Source organism: Adelges cooleyi, unplaced genomic scaffold (genome assembly GCF_023614345.1).
Source record: "Adelges cooleyi isolate 19-005CV unplaced genomic scaffold, UGA_ACOO_1.1 ACOO_flye_CR_arks_rails_tigmint_CR_PRNA_666, whole genome shotgun sequence".
Taxonomy (NCBI): Eukaryota; Metazoa; Arthropoda; class Insecta; order Hemiptera; family Adelgidae; genus Adelges; species Adelges cooleyi.
This window is the reverse complement of record NW_026096367.1, coordinates 112,385-131,745: the sequence shown is the minus strand read 5'-3', so window position 1 is coordinate 131,745 and position 19,361 is coordinate 112,385. Positions and strand designations below refer to the sequence as shown.

Here is a 19,361-nt window from a genome sequence, read left to right as displayed (position 1 = left end):
ATATGGTGTAACTACTACTAATTTATAATTCTCGCAAGACGTTGGACGGTAGCTAAAGTATATTCTGTTAAATTATTGTAAAAAAACATAAGTAAATCATTTTTATTTCTCAATATTTGTATGAACAAATAATAGTTTTCGGTTCGTCAACGTGAATTGTTCATACTCGAAAAATATTTTGTTTAAATAATATTTTGTACAAATATCTTCGCTTCGACATGTTGTAAAAAAATTATAAAAAGCCATATTTTAAAGTTGGAAAATATGTTCATACATTGTTTGTTTTTCTAGATTTCGGAGGCAAACGAGTGAATTTTTTTAAAAAGTTTAACACAGTTTAATACGTCTCATATATGTCTACAAAATAAACGCGTTATTGTAAAAACAATACTAAATCGGCAGTGTTGGACAAAACCGTTATCTAGATAAGAAGTTTTAGAAAAACGAATAAAATATGATTTCAAATTAAGTTATCTATATCGTATGGATAATTTTTTTATTCGAACTTATAAAATATTTTAACTTTGATGCAAAGAACAGATTCTATTGGTTTTACCATGATGTGGGCTTTTTCTTTGACTGTATACATTGTAGCTTTTTTAATACTGGACTAACTCTTTCGAGTAGCAAGTCTATAAATCACAAATTTTTTCTGGATGGTAATTTTGGGGGGTAAAAATTGTAAACGTTTACTTAAAATTCACTTATGAATACTTATTCGGTATGCTCGCACATGCCAGTTGTATCAAATTTAAATTATACCCTTTCCCACCCCCCTAGAAGGTGTACAAATTTTTTATTTTTTCGGTTTTTTTAGCCGTAGTTTTAAGACCTTTAAGTTGAAAATTTGTCAATAGTTAGAACTCATATGTACTCATATTACATTAAACAAAAAAAAACTTTGGGACTACAGTTTTACTTCAATTGCCGGAAAACTGTGTTTTTCACAGATTTCGTATATTTTAACATAATATACACCTTAAATCTTAAAAGTAATTTGTCAAATCATTACGAAATTGTTATGTACACCTATTCAGAATAATACTTTTAAGTTTTGATACTCAAGTACCATTTTTAGATCTTAACTTTTTTTTAGCTTCGATGAGGAGCTGAGAAGTTATTGTTTTTACAATGATGTATTTTTTTTTTGTGTCTGGATCCACGATATCTCGTAAACCCCTAAACCGGTTTCTTTGTGTAGCAACTCTATAGATCAGAAATCATACCTGGAAGGTACTTTATTGGGCTAAAAACTAAAAAAAGTCACCCCTCCCCAATCAACATCGAGAAAAACACCCGAAAAATTCACAAATTTTTCAACTTAAAATTACGATGCTCTATAACTTTTTTAAAAATAGTCGAAAATGTTCCAAATTTATATGAATTGTTCTTCAAACATAGTACTATCGTTGAACATTAACAAACCAAAAAAAATATCATAATCCCTTTCCCTTAGAAGGGATAGAATTTTTTTCTTTATTTCACTTTTTCAAGCAAAGTTTTAGAAATTTAGATTTGAAAATTAGGTAGAATCCGAAGGTAGATCTAAAATGGAACTATAACATATACAATTTACTCAAAAATCTGTAGGAAAATTTTTTTTTTATTAAGGAAAACCCCAAAAATAGGGTAAATTTACACTTTGGCCGTAGTCAGTTTCTAGGTTGCTATGTGCTATTGAATAAACAGTCATCGGGTAATGAAAATATTTTTATTATATTGTCAATTACGATATACGGGTAACTATGACAGTACATTTTTATAGACAGACGATCGACCCTTATCGTATCCACCCTGCTTAGGACTAAATATTAAATTTTAAGTACACTATTGTTGGTCCCACGATATCTTCTAAGCCGCTATAACTGGTTTGGACATACTATCCACAGATTCGCATCGAAGCGTTTATTTAAAAGTGATTTCACCGTCCTCACTATTTTTACACTCTTATCACTTTTAATTTTAACAATTCCTCTAGACCTGTTTACTGTGACCTCTCCGTCCCCTCTATGCTTTGATTCCATTATTCCTATACTCTACTTGCACGTCGTCTCGGATAAAATCATTTTCAATTAACGCTTTGATTCTTATTTGTTAATATAGCACCTCAACTTAATACTTTATAACTTTGCTGGTTTACACTGTGCTAATACTAACTACTGATTTGCATCGAAGCCTTTATTCAAAAGTAATTTTAACTTTAATACAAAACTGATGTTTTTTTTTTTTGTCTATATACAACTTTAAAACCGCTGGATTGGTGTACTTGATCAGCAAGTCAATCAATCAGTAACAATTGTATCTAGTTTGGGCTTTGGGTAGAGGGTGTAAAAGTTGAATAAGTTTACTTCATCAATCTTAAACTTAGAAACAACCCCTTCTCAACAAAAATTGATTGCAAATCTTTTCAATTTTTTTGCTACGAATTCGTGAAAAATTGTCTGACCGAATGTATTTTTATCAAAAACTTGTTAAGCATGCCTCTATTCGAAATTATTTTCAGACCAAAAAAATATCCCACTTCTTCCCCATAAGTTTATTTATACTGTGCTGGTTTTGGTCGTGTTTGATTTCGAGTGTGGTGGTTTGGACTATGCTGGTTTATGATGTACTGAATTGTTTCATATTAGCTAATTGGTTAATTAAGAAGGTACACATACGTTTTAAAGTAATATACTTAGTTGTCTTTTGTTTGTTATTTATTTATTTTTTTTTTTGATACATATGCTTGTTTTTGTAATACCATCACAGCAGATATTCTTTTAATATTTGGCTATAGTTTTGTAATTTGTTTTTTTTTTATACTTAGGTGATATCTGTGCATATATTGGGGTTGATCGTCTGTCTGTAATAATTTATAAGCCACTGCTGTTGAAATAGTTGACTAAGATTTTTAAAGAACTGGCTATTGTAACTGGGTCGCAGCAGATGTTCTTTTAATATTTACTTTGATGCTGTACTATAGATCCGAATTCATACGCAGATGGTACTTTGTTTATTTTTTTTATTGTTTCAATAAAAAAAATGTATGTGTAAACCGTGTATCAACTACATTTATCTTATAAAATGTTACGCATAAAATAATAATTGATATCTGGACACATAGTAAGATGTACGATTTAATAGTACAAGTATGTTATAAAATTATTTATCTACACTAAGACGAGGTACACAAAGCACATATTATGTCATAGTGAATCATCTTTTCATGCAGTACACATAGACATTTGGATTCTCTCAATTTGAGTTAAATCTTCTGTTTACACAAAAGTTAATGATATAATTTATTATATTATACATAGTGTTTTTCCACAAATATTGTTGTATAGTTTTATTATTATTGTTTAACTTAGCCTGTAGATATCATATTATACTTTTTTGTTTTAACATTTAATTTTTTTTTTCTGAAGATACCTCCGTTGCATTATTTATGATTAATGTTAATATGGTGCGTACACGCTAAATTCACAAACAATACCTTTTACAATTTTATGATTTGTTGTTTATCGAAAACAAGTGTTTTTGTTTCGATGCGTAGCCGATTATAGGCCGTCACATAATTATTATATGACAATTTCAGTGGTTTTTTTTCACACTGGCTTTGATAAATTGTTCGCTTTTACTTGATTTTCTTCTTTGATCATGGTGCCTTTCACTACAGGGTGATTCATAAGACACTCATTTTTTCGGAATATATTGACATTTTGAACAATATTTTTTCCAAGATTTTTTGGTACACATTGTACTATATTTTTCAATATTTTGAACATTTTTATCACCAATCTTTATAAGACACAATTGGCGATTTTCGGTTTTTTTAAATGGCAACGTATATTTTTAATTTCATCAATTTTTAGACAAAAAATAAAAAAATATCTTAGCGTTTGAATTTTTATTTATTTGTTCATTTCTTATGACTTCATAAAGATTTGATTTTTTTACTGTACTTCTTAATATTCCCAATCATTACTAATCATTACTACATAATTAGACATAATAAATAACCACGCATATACGGGGTAATATTAGTATGTGTTTGAAAGACGAAAGGTAGACTGACTTTACACTTTAGCCTGGGTTCAGTATCCACAATTTATGATTATAGTTATCACAGATGACAATATTGTATCTACACAAACTAAGCATTATAGGTAAGTATAATTCATTAATCTTATAAACATTTGTATTTATTTTTAAAAATAATAACGTAATATACAGATATATTATTATACGCATGCGACTTATAAAATCTTAAAAACTTGTGGCTTGAAAAAAACCGTAAAATTTAAAACTCCAAAAATGTGTTTTATTACAAAATCATTGCCAAATTTAGATACTAACTTGTGCACTTATAAGCAATTCATTTTTTTTAAATTCTGCTATTTTTAAATAACCTTAGTAAATCGTATCCATTAAAATAGTTCAATAGTGTGGTTAATACATCAATTTTTAACGTTAAACAAGGAAATATTAAACAATGTTTTTCTTCTATAAGATTAGTCTTATTATTTTAGAATCTATTTTGCTATTGATTTTCCACATATTAAATAAAAGATAATTAGTGAAAATAATATTAAAAATAAATCTAAGAAAATACTGATTATAAAATAATCTCAGCTGTTCTGAATTAACTTTCTGTTTTAAAATTTTTGAATTTAACATATTTTATTGGCTTTATAGTTACTTTTATTATAACACAGTATGTCTAATAAGTTATAAAAATAGTAAGTAAGTACTAATAAAAGGTTAAGAAATGTATAGATTATTTATTTAATAGCTATTAAAAAAATATAACATTCATTTTCTTTTAGTAAGAAATTAGCTATGAATTTATTTTTAGTTTCTTACCATTCCTTACTCTTAATTCAAAATAAATAGTACCATCCATTTAATACATAACCAACAAACATTTAGACATTTATCTCTGGCTTACATAATTTCATCCTCAATTTGTAATGTAAAAAACGTCGGACCCTCGATTTTATAATTGTTTATTTATTTCTGCATGTATTTTTTATTAACTACCTCATTGTTCAATGGTTAATCAGATATTCCTAAAATCTAACAAGGCCCGACAGAGACAAAAAAATAACAAACACAATTAATAGATTGGGAAAACTCTAAAATTTATTTTCAATCATAATACCAAACCATATGTTTTATTTTCAGGGAATACAAGTGATATAACAGTAAAGTATGTAATAAAATAGATAATTGATATTTATACATTTTGGTTAGCACAAAAAGAAATAAAATATAATTATTTTTTGAATTTGGTTAAACGACTGAAGCTCGAGCCGGTGCCTCCAAATATACACAACGAAATTCCTACAGCATAAAAGAGTCATAAATGTTAAATATATGTATATATTTATTTATATTATACTAACATTGCGTACTGAACTGCGAACGCCAGTTATACGAATGTACTGTATCGGCCTGGCTTCAAATTTCAACAACTGCCAAGATCGTGTCAGCTCCTTAGATTTGTCCACAATCGTTTCCCATTGTTCATTATCGACAGATACTTGAATAGTATAACTATAAGCTTGTGCATCGCCACCCCAAAGTAGCATCCTGTCAATTTTGGTAATAATAATATTGTCTTAGTTTAATAATCAATACAATTTATGAATAACAGGATAATTCGGCCAAGTTAAACCTTTATTTTTCATGTGAATAAACGAATGATGAAAAGCATTATAATTATTTGTTAATCAATATTAATGCAATAATATAGTTAAAAAAAAAAAGAATAAAATTCATAATTATGCAAGTTCCTAAGATTTTTCAAATTAAAATTATGATCAAAATCATTTTAATTTTGTTTTTATCATTTTTGTTAATGTTGTCCATTTACATCACCATTGATAATTTATTTAATGAAATACAGTCAATTTTTAAATTAAAGCATAAACAAGAATGCATATTATGTTGACTAGTCTATTTTTAAACCAATGAAATAATGCCAATTGGGGAAATTTGTGTTCATACATTCTAAGAAACTCATTCCAGCGACTGGAAATAATAAAAAAAATGTCAAAAGAATTCTTATGAGAACCTGGTCAGATTAGTGAATAGATTGCTATTAAACTTGCAAAATATTTATGCTATTACCTCATTGATCCAAGTATATATGGCTGTGCAAGATGAACCACTATACAACCACCCGATTCCAGCCGATGCCACGTGTATTCGTTATGTCTAGACAAGCTTTCATAGTAGTAATCTAATAGCGAATAATCTCTTACACTATTTTCACCTTTGATTACAGATGCATTCATATATCTTTTAGCGACATTTAACACGTGTTTCGGAGCTTGATTAAAATCAATAAATTAGAAAAATGTATACAAGGTCATTTATCGTGAACCACCCAATATATCATAGGTTTGAATAAGAAATTTAATATATTTTATTACATGATGTTTTTATACGATATGATCTCATTTTTTTTTTTACATTTTTTGTTGTTTTCCCCGCTCCCAACTTAGTTTTTTTGATAGCAACTTTTTAAATTGGGAATAATGAACTAAAAATGTTGACTGGTTGAGAACCAGTTTTAAACAACTATTATTAAAGTCATAAAAGTTGAAAAGTTAGGATAGGAGGCGAAGTGCGGGCACTTAAAAACGATACAACAGTCCACCTTTCCTGAGGCCCTAAATTTGAAACTTAACGCATACATTTCATTAAAATGTTAATGAAATGTATGCTTTAAGTTTCAAAATTTGATGTAAAAAAACTCTGTTGGGTGTGATGCCAGTGTATATAATATTTTGAAACAAAAAATGATATCTCTTATTCAACTCTATCAGATATTGAGTGGTCACGATAAAATAATTATTTTGTAGTATATACCTACATAATATATTATCATTTTTTATTATTCTAAAAATAAGATACTTAATTTTATATGTTACCGACTAATCCATTTATGATATCCACCTTGTGATTTAGGCTTGTATTGTAATTGACATCCCTAATGTTAAAAAGCTCATTAGCAGTACTTTTGGTTCCAACAAAACGTATATACCGAACTATGAGGGGGTGAAACCACAATTGTTGAGTTGATCGACAATTATAATTTGAATGATCTATTAAAGTATTCCAATGTTGTTGATCCATTGAAACTTCAATGTAATAAGAGTAAAACCTATAGTATTAAACAAATAGAAATACTTGTAGAGTAGTGATTTGTAAAAAAGTATAGAAAATTACATTTTAAGAAAACATTTTTTAGAAATGTGGTCAAATATTGAATACAATTTATCAACAACTATTTCTTAATAAACAATAATTTTTCAAATATTAATAAATTTGTTTGCTCTACTTTTAATTAAAATACATTTTAGTCGAATAAAATTGTTATACATAAGTTAAAACAATTATAAATCAAATTTTTACAAATTTTTCAAAAACATTTTTTATTAAATTTAATGACAATTTTAATTTAAAATATTTTTATTTTAGAAACATACTTTGGATTCGTGCCATCTCCATCCGACAACATTAATTCAATATAATTTATAAAAGATGGATTTTGCAACATTATCATTCTAGTACCCCCGGCAAGGCTATCGATGGGTGGAAAACACTGACACCAACCAATTAGATTCAGATTTTGTCCTAAAAAACAAAACAATTAAAACCAACATTATTTGCGAATTACAGATTGATGTTTACAGCAAGCATACTTAGCTGTCCTCGAAATTGAGGCTTATCTGATGACGTCTTGTTTCTACATTGCACGGCATCTGCAATTTTACTACCCAGTGTTTTCCTAGCCTCAAAAAGTTCTTCATCACTCATTAACGGATATCTGACGGCGGATAAAACTTTGTTTTGAGTATCAGGATTCAGGTCGTATTGGTTCTCATTGATCCAGCGAAAAACCGCGCGGAATATATCAATTTCGTTTGCATAAAACGAGTCACGAATGAGAATTTCATAGAGATCTTCCTGAAAATAAAAATTGTGTCTAAACTTTTCACCTGAATTAAACAATACATTTTTTTTATTAAAACAAAGTCATTACGGATGACAATGAGAGAAAATCTTCAGACTGCAATACTCTCAAAGCGTTGTTTTCTATAAAGTTAAGAGATTCGACTTCTTGCTGCGTGCATTGGTAAAGTCGAGTCATATTAAAGTACGAACAAACATTGTCTACTTCAATGTCTTTTTTCAAATACTCGTTTAGTGACGTATTTAAGGTTAAAACATGAAATAAATCTGAAATCCTTATTAGTTCCAAAACCTCTTCAACCTAAATAATAAAAAATAAATAATGTGATTAATAATTTAGTTTATTAGATCAAACACCTACATCGGCCAAACAATCACACAACCGTAAAAAATTATATTGTGTCGTTTAATAACCACTAAGCTACGTCAATTATTTGTTACCTTTAGACCAGTGAAATTTATATGACCAGTATAAATATATTCAAGCAGTATTTTAAATATGGAGACTAGGACTTCATTAATTTCCATCATATCCTGATAAGTTTCTTTATGGCCTCCATAAAATGCTCTCCTAAGAATAATACACAATATTACTACAAACATTAAATTATAAAGTAAAACGATACCCTTTATACGGGTAAGCTAAACAAATGTAAAACAATTATTTTTAATTTATATAAACGTCCCTCGGCATATACCATTTAGTTTCACAAGATGGGTGCTACGTTAAAAATAAGTGAGAGTAATTAAAAATATTGTGGTCTCGTTTTTGGTTACATCGAACCAGAAAAACTGGTCATAATAATTATACGGTTTGAACCCGGTATGACGTGGAATGTCACACTTACAAGTAAATAAAGATTTAATTTATGTCCAACATTCAGGCCTGATATTCAAAAACTTAAGCTATACAAAAAATAATAAATAAATAATAAAACACATAGTTTTCACCCGCCCAACAAGAATGGCTTAAGGAAATATAATTAATTATATAAATAAAATACCTAAAATATTCGCTGCGCGAGGCTAATACAATACGATGGACGGGCAATTTTTCTCCCTCTACAACCAAAATAACATCTGAAAACCTTAAAAAAATATTAAATTTTTTTAATAATACACATACAAATTTATTAAGTAGCAATAAAATATGTTTAATTTCACATAATGACATTTTACTAAGAAAATAGTTTTATAATTATTATATTTCGATCTTATCTCAGTGACATATAGTCACTAGTTTAAAATGGGAAATATTATAAATAATGTATAATTTAATCTAGCAAAAAATATAAAGACCAGAAAAAGGGTAGTAGATGATCATACATTTTGAAAAGTCAGATAAATATATATGTTTTTAAGAACCAACATCATATTTCGTCACTTTTAGTTCTACCTAGTTTAAATCAAATACGAATTATTGTACTAAAATTGACAAAATGGGACAAACAAACGGCTAAATAGATAAACTTGCAAATTTTGAAAATATTAAAGTTAATAAGTTTAAATTCAATAACGGTTACCTGTTGCTTAGGTATAGGTTGCTTATGTCGCTGACCAAGAATTGAGTATGGTCGATTACATTCTTTTTTTGTAATTTAATGTTATTTACCAAATACTCGCGTAGTGAATATGTTAAGTTTGAAAAACTAAATAAATCCGAAATTCTAAGTAATTCGGTAACATCTATACCCTAGGAAATAAATAATAAAAACACATGATTTAATTTAATAGATCAAACAAATTTTATCAGTCTAACGATCACACAACCCTAATGAAAATTATATTGTGCAGTTTAATAACCGCTAAGCTACGTCGATTTTTCGTTACCTTTAGATCACTTAATTTCATTCGACCAGTATAAAAGTATTCAAGAAATATTTTAAATATGGTTAATGGGGCTTCATTAATTTCCAATACGACTCGACCAGGTTTTTTAGGGATTCCATTAAATGACTTCCTAAAAATTATACACAATATTAGTACAAACATTAAATGATGGAGTAAAACTTAGGGGGTAAGCTAAACAATTGTACTCATATCATTTTTAAAAAGATGAAACCTTTTTTTTTTTCGAGTGTCCAAATAAATAAAACAATTATTTTCAATTTTATAAACGACTATCGGCATATACCATTTAGTTGCGTCACGACAGTAAGTGGAAGTAATTAAAAAAATAAGGGGTCTCATTTTAAGCCACATCGAACCAGAATGTGCAATGGTCATTCTACTGGGTGGCCCGATGATCCGGTTTGACGTGGAATGCCCCGTATACAGGTAGATAAAGATTTAATTTATATCCAACTTTCAGGCCTTATGTTCAAAACTAGAGGTACAAAAAAAATAGTTTTCACCCGCCCAAGAAAGAAAAGCCTTAGGAATTATACTTAAAGATAAGAATAAAATACCTAAAATATTCGCTGCGTGAAGCTAATATAATACGATGGGCGGACAATTGTTTTCCTTTTACAACCAAATCGACATCTGAAAGCCTGAAATAATGATTAAAATTGTTTAATAATGAACATACAAATATAATAAGTATCAATCAATTATGTGTAATTTCTAATATGATTTTTTGATCTTATCTCAGTGACTTAAATTCACTAGTTTAAAATGGAAAATAATGTAATTAATCGTAATTAATAATTTAGGGTAGAAAAAAGATATAGACAATAAAAGGGGGAGAAAATGAACTTATTTTTTTGACCGGTTAGTCAAATATTGCTAAACAATACTTTAGTTTACCTAATAATTTTTCGCCACTTTGTGTACTACCTAATTTAAAGCAAAGAAGAATTATTACACCAATTGGTGAATAAGGACACATTAACGTTTTACTTTTCCTATCTTATTACATTATTACATTTTAATGTCAACGTATTAGAAAAACATTTTTGACTGTGGTATTAAAATACTGTAAACAAGATAAACTTGTGAAATTATTAAAATAATAATAATAGGTGTAAATTTAATACCACGTACCCGTCGCTTAAATCAACATCTGAAAAACTTAAAAAAGTAATACAATTTGTTAATAATAAACATACAAATATAATAAGTATCGATAAATTATGTGTAGTTTCTAATTAATTTTTCGATCTTATCTCAGTGACTTAAATTCACTAGTTTAAATAGAAAATAATATAAGTAATAAATAATTTGGAGTAGAAAGAAGTTAAAGGCAGCAAATGGGTAGATGATGAACCAATTTATTTTAACCTGTCAGAAAAATATATATTTTTAAAAAATATCTATATCATATTTTGCCACTTTGAGTACTACCTAAATTAAATCAAATCATAATTATTATACCAAAATTGGCAAAACGGAAACACCTATCTTATTACACGTGTAACACGTTATAATGTTAACATAGTAGAAGGCATTTAAGCTTTGGTATTCAAAAACTGTAAACAAGGTAAACTAAATTTTTAAAATAATTAAGTTACTAGGTTCAAATTCAATACCGCATACCTTTCGCTTAGATAGAGGTTGCTTATGTCGCTGACCAATTGTTCGGTATGATCGATTTTCTTCTCAGTTGGTGCTTAAAAAAAAAAAAAAAAAACAGCTGATTTTTATGGATGAGTTTGTATGGTTTATTTATTTAGGTAGCATCCTCCCACTATATTTTACATTTTTTAAAATAATTAAAATTAAAACATTTTAGTTAACATTAATATAAGATAGGTATTCAGAAATTCTTTTATTAATCTAGTAAATAAAAACTCTGTAAACTTTTAAAATAGTAACCTTAAACTGTAACGTAAATAATAAACAAAAGTCGTAGTCCTTTTAAAAATCTGTATTTTCTATTTCATTTAAATTTCTTTAAGATTTAATAACATATTTATCATCAAATAGTTTACATCCTCCCAGTTCTATCTCTAAGGGAATATGCTTAATGATAAACATGCCTCACTGAAATATCTAGTACATGGGTGTTACTTTACTTATTAAAAAATATAGCCTATTTTAGACTATGAATTTTTCTTACAGTGCTGGTTTTTTTTTAATTAGATTTTTCGTGTAGTACCTTTTTCTGAATAATACTTTTTTTTTTGTGTTTGCTTCTACTTAAGAGGTTCAATGATGTATCAGTTATTTAGTTTTTATCCGAGAAGCCAGTACATTGGGTTAAAGGCATAATGGGATCAAAGCATAATGAAGACTGGGAGATCAAGGTTTTAGGAATTATAACAACTGAAGTAATAAAATCATTATTTAAATAAACCATTTGATGCTAATTTGTAATCTGTTTACTCTGTGCTTCGTTTGGACTTTACTGGTTTGAAAAAAGTAACTACTGATTTGAATGAAAGCGTTTATTTGGAAGTGATTTTGTCACTTTTAGTTGTAATAATTCCTGTAAACACGTGACATGTGTGGATTGGATGCCCTCATTCCTCTATCCCACTGTACTATGTTTTTTACATTCATATAAATGTGACTCATTTCTTAAATCAATATACATTCACCGACTAAGTTGTTTTCTTACAACAAAACGGAATAAAGCTAATTTTTAAACTTTTTATTAATTTTATGTTTGTAGACTATTTTATTTTAGTAACGTGTAGACAAAATTCATGTAATCAATGTTTAATAATGTATTTGTGCATAAAGATAGATAATTCTAGAAAACAATTTGTTTGTTATTATTCAATCACTCAACCATCTCCCACTAATAAAATATTATTGACATTTTCATGTCTTTGCTCTGGCATATAACCGAAAAAAGCGTTATCAAAAATGCGTAACGAAGGGGGTGGGAGATAGGGGTGGAAAAAAGGGGTGGCAGATAGGGGTGGAATATAGAGGTTGGGAGATAGGAGTAGGAGATATGGGGATGGGAGATGGGGGTAGGAGATAGAGGTGGAAGATAGGGGTGGAAGATAGGGTGGAAGATAGGGGTGGAAGATAGGGGTAGGAGATAAGGGTAAGAGATAACAGATATGTTGTACGTTCAACGTTCAAATTAGAACTAAATGATGAATTCAAAATAAAGTAAGGGACCAAATTCTCTATGAATATTAAACACTACAATATTAGCCAAAAACTTGATGTTTTAACATACTAGCTTGTTACTGCTTCTTAATATACTATATCATTATCTATGATTCCACTACTACTCTAAATCTATTCGGTATTTCAACGAGACATGAAAATGCTCTTTCGTGGTTGCAGACTCGGATGAAAAACTTTTATCTTTACCTATCACAAATGGTATATAAATGTATTGAATGTGTGTATGTGTGTTTGCAATTAGCAGTAAATTACTGTCAAGGTTATTGCGCTTGGACCAATGACAACGTCGGGATATGGTTAGGCTGATACGAGAAGTTCGGGGCATTGATGATATGTCCACGCGAAATATATGTATGAACTAAATTTGGGAGGGGTAGGAACATCAAAATTTGTGGAAAATTAAGATCACATTATATCAAAACATTTTGGAAAAAAAAAATTCAATTAATAATTAAATCCAGTAAGATATTGAGTGGTTCACGATAAGTGGATCCACCTGTATATGTTATATTATTTATTATAATATATGTATATATTATAGCAAATAAAATAATAATTGATACCAATATGATAGTAATATTAACAAAAGCTAGCTGGCTGTTACACGTGGGCCAATGACAGTGCAGGGATTTGGTTGGCTGAGCGGCAAGTGCGGGACAATGAAATGAGTATTCCACCTATTGTTTTTAGACATTTTCAACATAAATTTGTTATTGGACTGGTTACAAACAAAAATGTGAGTAGACAATTTTGCGTGGATAAAAGAGCGGTCCAGTATACTTGTTTATCAAAGTGTATGTATTACTACTTTTGATTCAACAACAAAAAAACCTTAGTCGCGATAAGTTTCATAATTATGTACATAACTTATGAAATTATTTTGATGTTTATATAATATTATATGTACCTGCAGTTGACCATAAAATAATACAGGCTATGAAATAAATCAGCATAGTGTTATAATACATGTTAATATAATATAAAACGTTGAACACTTTACAAAAAAATATAAAGAAATTTTGTTTAATAGGTATTGTAAACCAACTTGAATACGTAGTACTATTACAATAACGTACAGTTTTCTTCTACGCTTAACGGGATATATTATAAACGAGTCATTTTGTTTACATATAGTGTAGAGATATTTGTAAAAGCGCACATATTGGGTATTGTTAAACGTTAAACACATATCTGAAGCTGACGTCAGTGTTCTTGTTCATATGCACGATTGAAAACACCCAAGGGCCTCTTAAACACATAAAGGTATAGTAAATAAGTAAAAAAATTGTATTCCCGTGAATTGTTCAAATAACGAAAAAAAGGCCTCTCAGTCTATGTACAATTTATGTGGTAAAACGAAAGCAGAAAACAATTTTGCACGTATATTGTTCAAATAACGATATGTTTTCATTTAAACAAAAAAAATGTGAAGGTAACCTATGTACGAGTTTATAAAAAAATGGGTTTCTATAGAAAATACACAGGTGTAGAGGCCTTTTAATAATTTCAAGGTGGATTTTGTTCGGTTACTTTAAACACGGCCCATGTATCAGTTCACAAAAAAGTAGAAAATGATTTATATAATTGGTTTGATTTTTGCAAAATGAGAGCCGTTTAAATTGCGAAAAAATAGAATCAAATAAATAAAACTGTACTGATTGGAAATGTTTTAGAGATCGAAGTCTGCCTGGAATTAGCGTCATCAATATATTTTATGTCAAACATTCACTTCCATACCTAATTCATTTCTTTATTTTTTTTTGTTGTATTTTATGCCATAATACAATTTAGTACATAGAAAATAATAAAGTTTTAATCTAATATATAAAATCGTAAGGGCTTATCGCGGTACACTATATTTGAACTTGGAAAAGAAAATAATCTAAACCAGATGTCACGAGTCCGTCTGATAGCAACGCGCGCGCATTTGTCAATTATAGCCTATCGGCTATCGGTCATTCGTGTTTGACAGTTGACACGCTATATTATTTGAAATGTTTATTTTCTATTAATTTGTTAAATAATATTAACGTATATATAATATATTCGCCTTTTTCCGTTTTATCGTGTACGGTGTTTGAGATCTATCATGTTTAAGTGTGAAGAAGTGACGGTGCCGTCGTCCGTATATACTGATAAGAGATTCCGTTGTTATATATATGTCAATTTTGTTTACCTGTAAAGTTGCATACAAATCTCTTATCTAATAAAACATGAGTGTTTAAATGACCCTAGCATTTAAGAGATTCGTTTCAAATTAATAATGACAGTACTTCTTTTTGATTTCGTAAAAGTCTTATCAATGTTGGTGTATTTTATACACTTCATTTTATAGTAAGTAAGATTTTTGCTCCAGTTGTTGTATTATTGATAGCATAAAACATTTATGGCGGGCTGCGACTTGCATAAACGTTTAGTAAAGATTTAATGATCCCATTTGTTATATGAACATAATATATTCAGTGGCGTTTAAACACAATTTAGTTGCCTATGATTGGTCCATTAATACTTAATAAACTATTAAAATGATAAACTTTTTATGCAACTTGGCATCCTACTTTTAAAATTTAAATAATGTAAACAATAGCTCTATAATTATCAGTAAAAGGATTCTCAAGAACACTTGGTGTGTAGCAATTACCAATTGACACTTTCTTTTTATATTTAACACAATAATAAAGCAATTGTTACTATAATTATGATTCAACTTTAAACATCTCTGTAGCTATAATAGGTGAAAATTTAATATTTTGTTCGGATTCAGAGTTTTTTACAAAGTATTATTATTGTCTCTTTTTATAAACATTCAATTAATATAAGAAAAACGTTAAGTGACTTATGGTTATATATATATATATATATATATATATATATATATATATATATAAAGTTTTATACAATTTTACATTTATGTATGTATACTATATAATGTTTGATGTTTTAAAAACGAAATTTCATGATATTATTTTTTTATTACATAAATAACATAGTTAAAAAAAAAAAATTCAGTTTTGTTTTAATTTAAATGGAGTTCAAGTATTAAATTCAAATACTTTTTATTTGAATTAATTTTTTACAAAGTAATAGTTTACTTAGTAATAGTAGAATACCTACATATTTGGTAACAAAAAATAAATACCAATTTATTCATTATCATATGGATGTGGACAATAACTTTTTAAATAAATAGGTAATACTTACATTTATGTTTAAAAAATATGTACTTCTAACAAGTTATTTTTAAAATAGTTAAATAATATATCTGTAGCACTAAATTAAAATTGCCAATAACAGAACAATAGATTTTTATTAGTACTGCAGCTAATTTGTGTGTTACACTATTATACTGTATATTAAAATAAAACACATACATTTACATATCAACTTTATCATTATATAATATAGAGATGAAATATTTATTAGTATTCTTTTTGCCAGTTGTCTAAGATCATTATTACTTATTACCTATATAAATGTATATGATCACTATCAAGTACCCATCTGTTAGGGGTTTTTAAAATTATTTTTTGACTTAATTCGTTGTTTTAATATTTTAACTTTGGGAAATTCAGACATTATAGGTGATCTATGCGGAAATCAACAATTCACGCTAAAAAAAAGGTAATAATTGTCATTAAAGTTAAAACTGTAGTTTGTTTTATAATATTCTTTGAAATTAATTCACATATATATTTTACTTTTTTCAGTCATACATCTGATTTCACTTTTCAGATAAATTTTTTTTAGGAAGTATTATTTTTAATTATTTACCTATCTAAAAATAACATTAATACATGGATTAATTAAAAAATGTTTATTGTTGTTAATAATTACATTGCGATTTGTGATTCGTGACTGGTAATTTGCAATTGTAATGCAAAATTCATGGAAGAATACCGTTACAAACATATTTATCTTCCATTTGCCGCCGAGTGTTGCCAAGCTTTAAATAATAGTTTCAGCCAATAAGAAATCGCCAACAACAAAATAGTCATAAGAGCAAAAAAAACACGTCTCCAAATTACTATACAAACAAGAACAAGAAGTGTCTTCTATTCAACAAACACCGGTCGTCTAGATTATTTATCGGTCCGATCAAATTTTGTACGTTTATTTTGGTTATAATTCAATCAAGTGTATGCCACACGTTTACTTAAATTAATATTTTTGAAATTGTTACATCTTCATAATGAAGCTCATACGCGGACTAGTAGTATTTTCAGGATTTTTATTAAATTCTCTATTAGCTGATTCCGTTGTTGATCTTTCCGACTCAGATTTTGAATCTTCTGTAGCACAATATGACACATCTTTGGTCATGTTTTATGCCCCATGGTAAGAAACCTTACATGTCTCATTTATGCTTGTTCGACATTTTTTATACCTATGTTATTTTTTCTCTTAGGTGTGGTCATTGTAAGAAACTCAAACCCGAGTTCGAAATAGCAGCTAAAAGTTTACTGAAAGAAGATCCTCCAGTTACATTAGCTAAGGTAAAACAAGTTCTTTTGGTTCTAAAACCTAACTTTTTTTTGAAAGTATTAATTTGATGAAAAAACATTTGTTTACTTGCTATAGATTATCGTCTAATTTCTGTGTGCAAGTGATTTTTTATTTTATGTCTCCTCTTCACATATTATATCACTACAGGTACTATTACTCTTAAAAAACTTATAATGAAATTATATTTGGTTCTATTTTTGACCCAAAAACACGCATTATGGGAAAATTTCACATAGAGCACTCGTAGAGTGATATGATTTGAATTCTTTTTATTCTAAAGAGGATGAAGAATATTGTTACTGGACGCATTGGCCTCTGATTATTAAACATTTTTCCCCTATAATATTTTTTATCACTACATAGTTATTACACATCTCAATTTTTGTCATTTTTTAATAATTTTTATAATTTGGGTTAAAAGTCTTCTTTTTTTAAACAACACCTGATCACTATAAGGTGCATGGCTTTTTCTTGTCAAGTAAGTTTTGCTCACCAAAATAGCTGAAACTTAAATAATCATCTGTTAAAAAGTAAATCTTAACTAAAAAATAAATTGTTCCAGTAGATAAAAAAAAAGTGTGTCGACATGATTAAAATTTAAATATTATACTTCATAATTTTCTAGAGAAAATTTTTTTTAAATAACCCCTCTATTTAAATAACATTCTTAATCATTATTATAAGCCAGAAAGAACGGAAGATTTACATTGCTTAACTACTTCACATTTTTTATATCATTTTTTTCCTAGGCAGTTGTTGTAATATAAATTATTTAATTTTTATTAAAAATAATAGATAGGCCATAATTATGTATCAATCCAATCAGGACCATTTAGTGAGAGAATTTCACAAATTGATTAACAGTTTATATATTTTTGTTGTTATGAAAAATGAGAAAACCTTGATAAACTAAACTATACTTGTTGTATCGTTATCACTTATCAGGTTCAGCTCATTCAAAGTGTCTTTGTGTCGATTATAGCTTTTCTGCATAAAGTTAATTTTTGTAAAAGTGTCGCTTACACCAATTAGCCTTCAAACAGTTAAACTACTAAAATTCAAACCAATGTATAAACATGTCTTCCTACCAAGTATAGATTGGTTATATTGGCACCAGTTCTCACAAATCAATTTATTCAAAATTTAAAATGATCTGGTTTTTATCTTAATTCATATTATATCAAATTTTCATGATTCAACCTCTCAATTGTGTCCAAATGACATGAAAAAAATACTGGCAAATCGTAACAGTGAACGTACAAATTCATGAATAACATGTTCAATGACATGACTTACAATAATCATTGTTACAGTGTAGTTGTTTACCAGCATTTATTTAAAATCATTTAGAGACTATTGGGAGGTGGAGACCACAAACATTTGAAATAGACCAAAATAAGGGGCACTTTATTAGATAAACATATATCAAATAGTCTATATATGACAAAACACTACTAAATTGGTTAGAACAACTGAAATTTTAGGTGATGTAAAATAAATTACACTTAATAGAATATTATATAAACATATAAGTATAATATTGGATTACTCTTTCTGTAGGTGGATTGTACTGAAGCTGGAAAAGAAACTTGCAACAAATTTGGCGTCTCTGGATATCCTACACTTAAAATATTCCGAAATGGAGAAATGTCTAAAGAGTATAGTGGTCCCAGAGATGCCGGTAAAAAAACTATTATATACCATGTCTTAGTATTTATAAGAAAATTAATAGTATATTTAAAAGATATTAATATACATTTTTATAATGCTATCAGAGCCGTAGTGAGTTGGAGGGCAAATACCCGGTGAGTCACTTTTGTTCCAGAACATAAGGCTAATAGGTGACATAATGTTCATGTCTT

General features: G+C 28.1%; 1 protein-coding gene and 2 long non-coding RNA genes across 3 annotated transcripts; 1 reads left to right on the top strand and 2 right to left on the bottom strand.

The window, feature by feature from the left end:
- Positions 1-6,175: 6,175 nt before the first annotated feature.
- LOC126845083 (uncharacterized) lies at positions 6,176-7,522 on the bottom strand. The gene is made up of 3 exons (XR_007686686.1): positions 7,482-7,522; positions 6,924-7,156; positions 6,176-6,319 (listed from the first exon to the last, which is right to left on the bottom strand). It is a non-coding gene; the product is annotated as an uncharacterized LOC126845083 (long non-coding RNA).
- Positions 7,523-8,020: 498 nt separating this feature from the next.
- On the bottom strand, positions 8,021-14,009 carry LOC126845068 (BTB/POZ domain-containing protein 9-like). The gene is made up of 9 exons (XM_050583631.1): positions 13,904-14,009; positions 11,446-11,518; positions 10,954-10,980; positions 10,377-10,460; positions 9,799-9,928; positions 9,492-9,661; positions 8,973-9,056; positions 8,410-8,539; positions 8,021-8,269 (listed from the first exon to the last, which is right to left on the bottom strand). The coding sequence occupies exons 1-9, from the start codon at positions 13,962-13,964 to the stop codon at positions 8,021-8,023; spliced, it is 1,008 nt and encodes a 335-aa protein (XP_050439588.1). The 5' UTR covers positions 13,965-14,009.
- A 3,212-nt stretch (positions 14,010-17,221) lies between these two features.
- LOC126845080 (uncharacterized) lies at positions 17,222-19,160 on the top strand. The gene is made up of 3 exons (XR_007686685.1): positions 17,222-17,331; positions 17,402-17,489; positions 19,060-19,160. It is a non-coding gene; the product is annotated as an uncharacterized LOC126845080 (long non-coding RNA).
- The last annotated feature ends 201 nt before the right edge of the window (positions 19,161-19,361 follow it).

What these genes read in the sequence shown, in the direction of transcription:
- LOC126845068 (XM_050583631.1), bottom strand. Translation starts at nt 13,964, where the DNA reads ATGTATTATAACACTATGCTGATTTATTTCATAGCCTGTATTATTTTA. An exon ending in AACCTCTATCTAAGCGAAAG is followed by an intron (nt 10,981 to 11,445) that starts GTATGCGGTATT and finishes TACTTTTTTAAG; the next exon opens with TTTTTCAGATGTTGATTTAA. An exon ending in TGAAATTAAGTGATCTAAAG is followed by an intron (nt 9,662 to 9,798) that starts GTAACGAAAAAT and finishes TTTATTTCCTAG; the next exon opens with GGTATAGATGTTACCGAATT.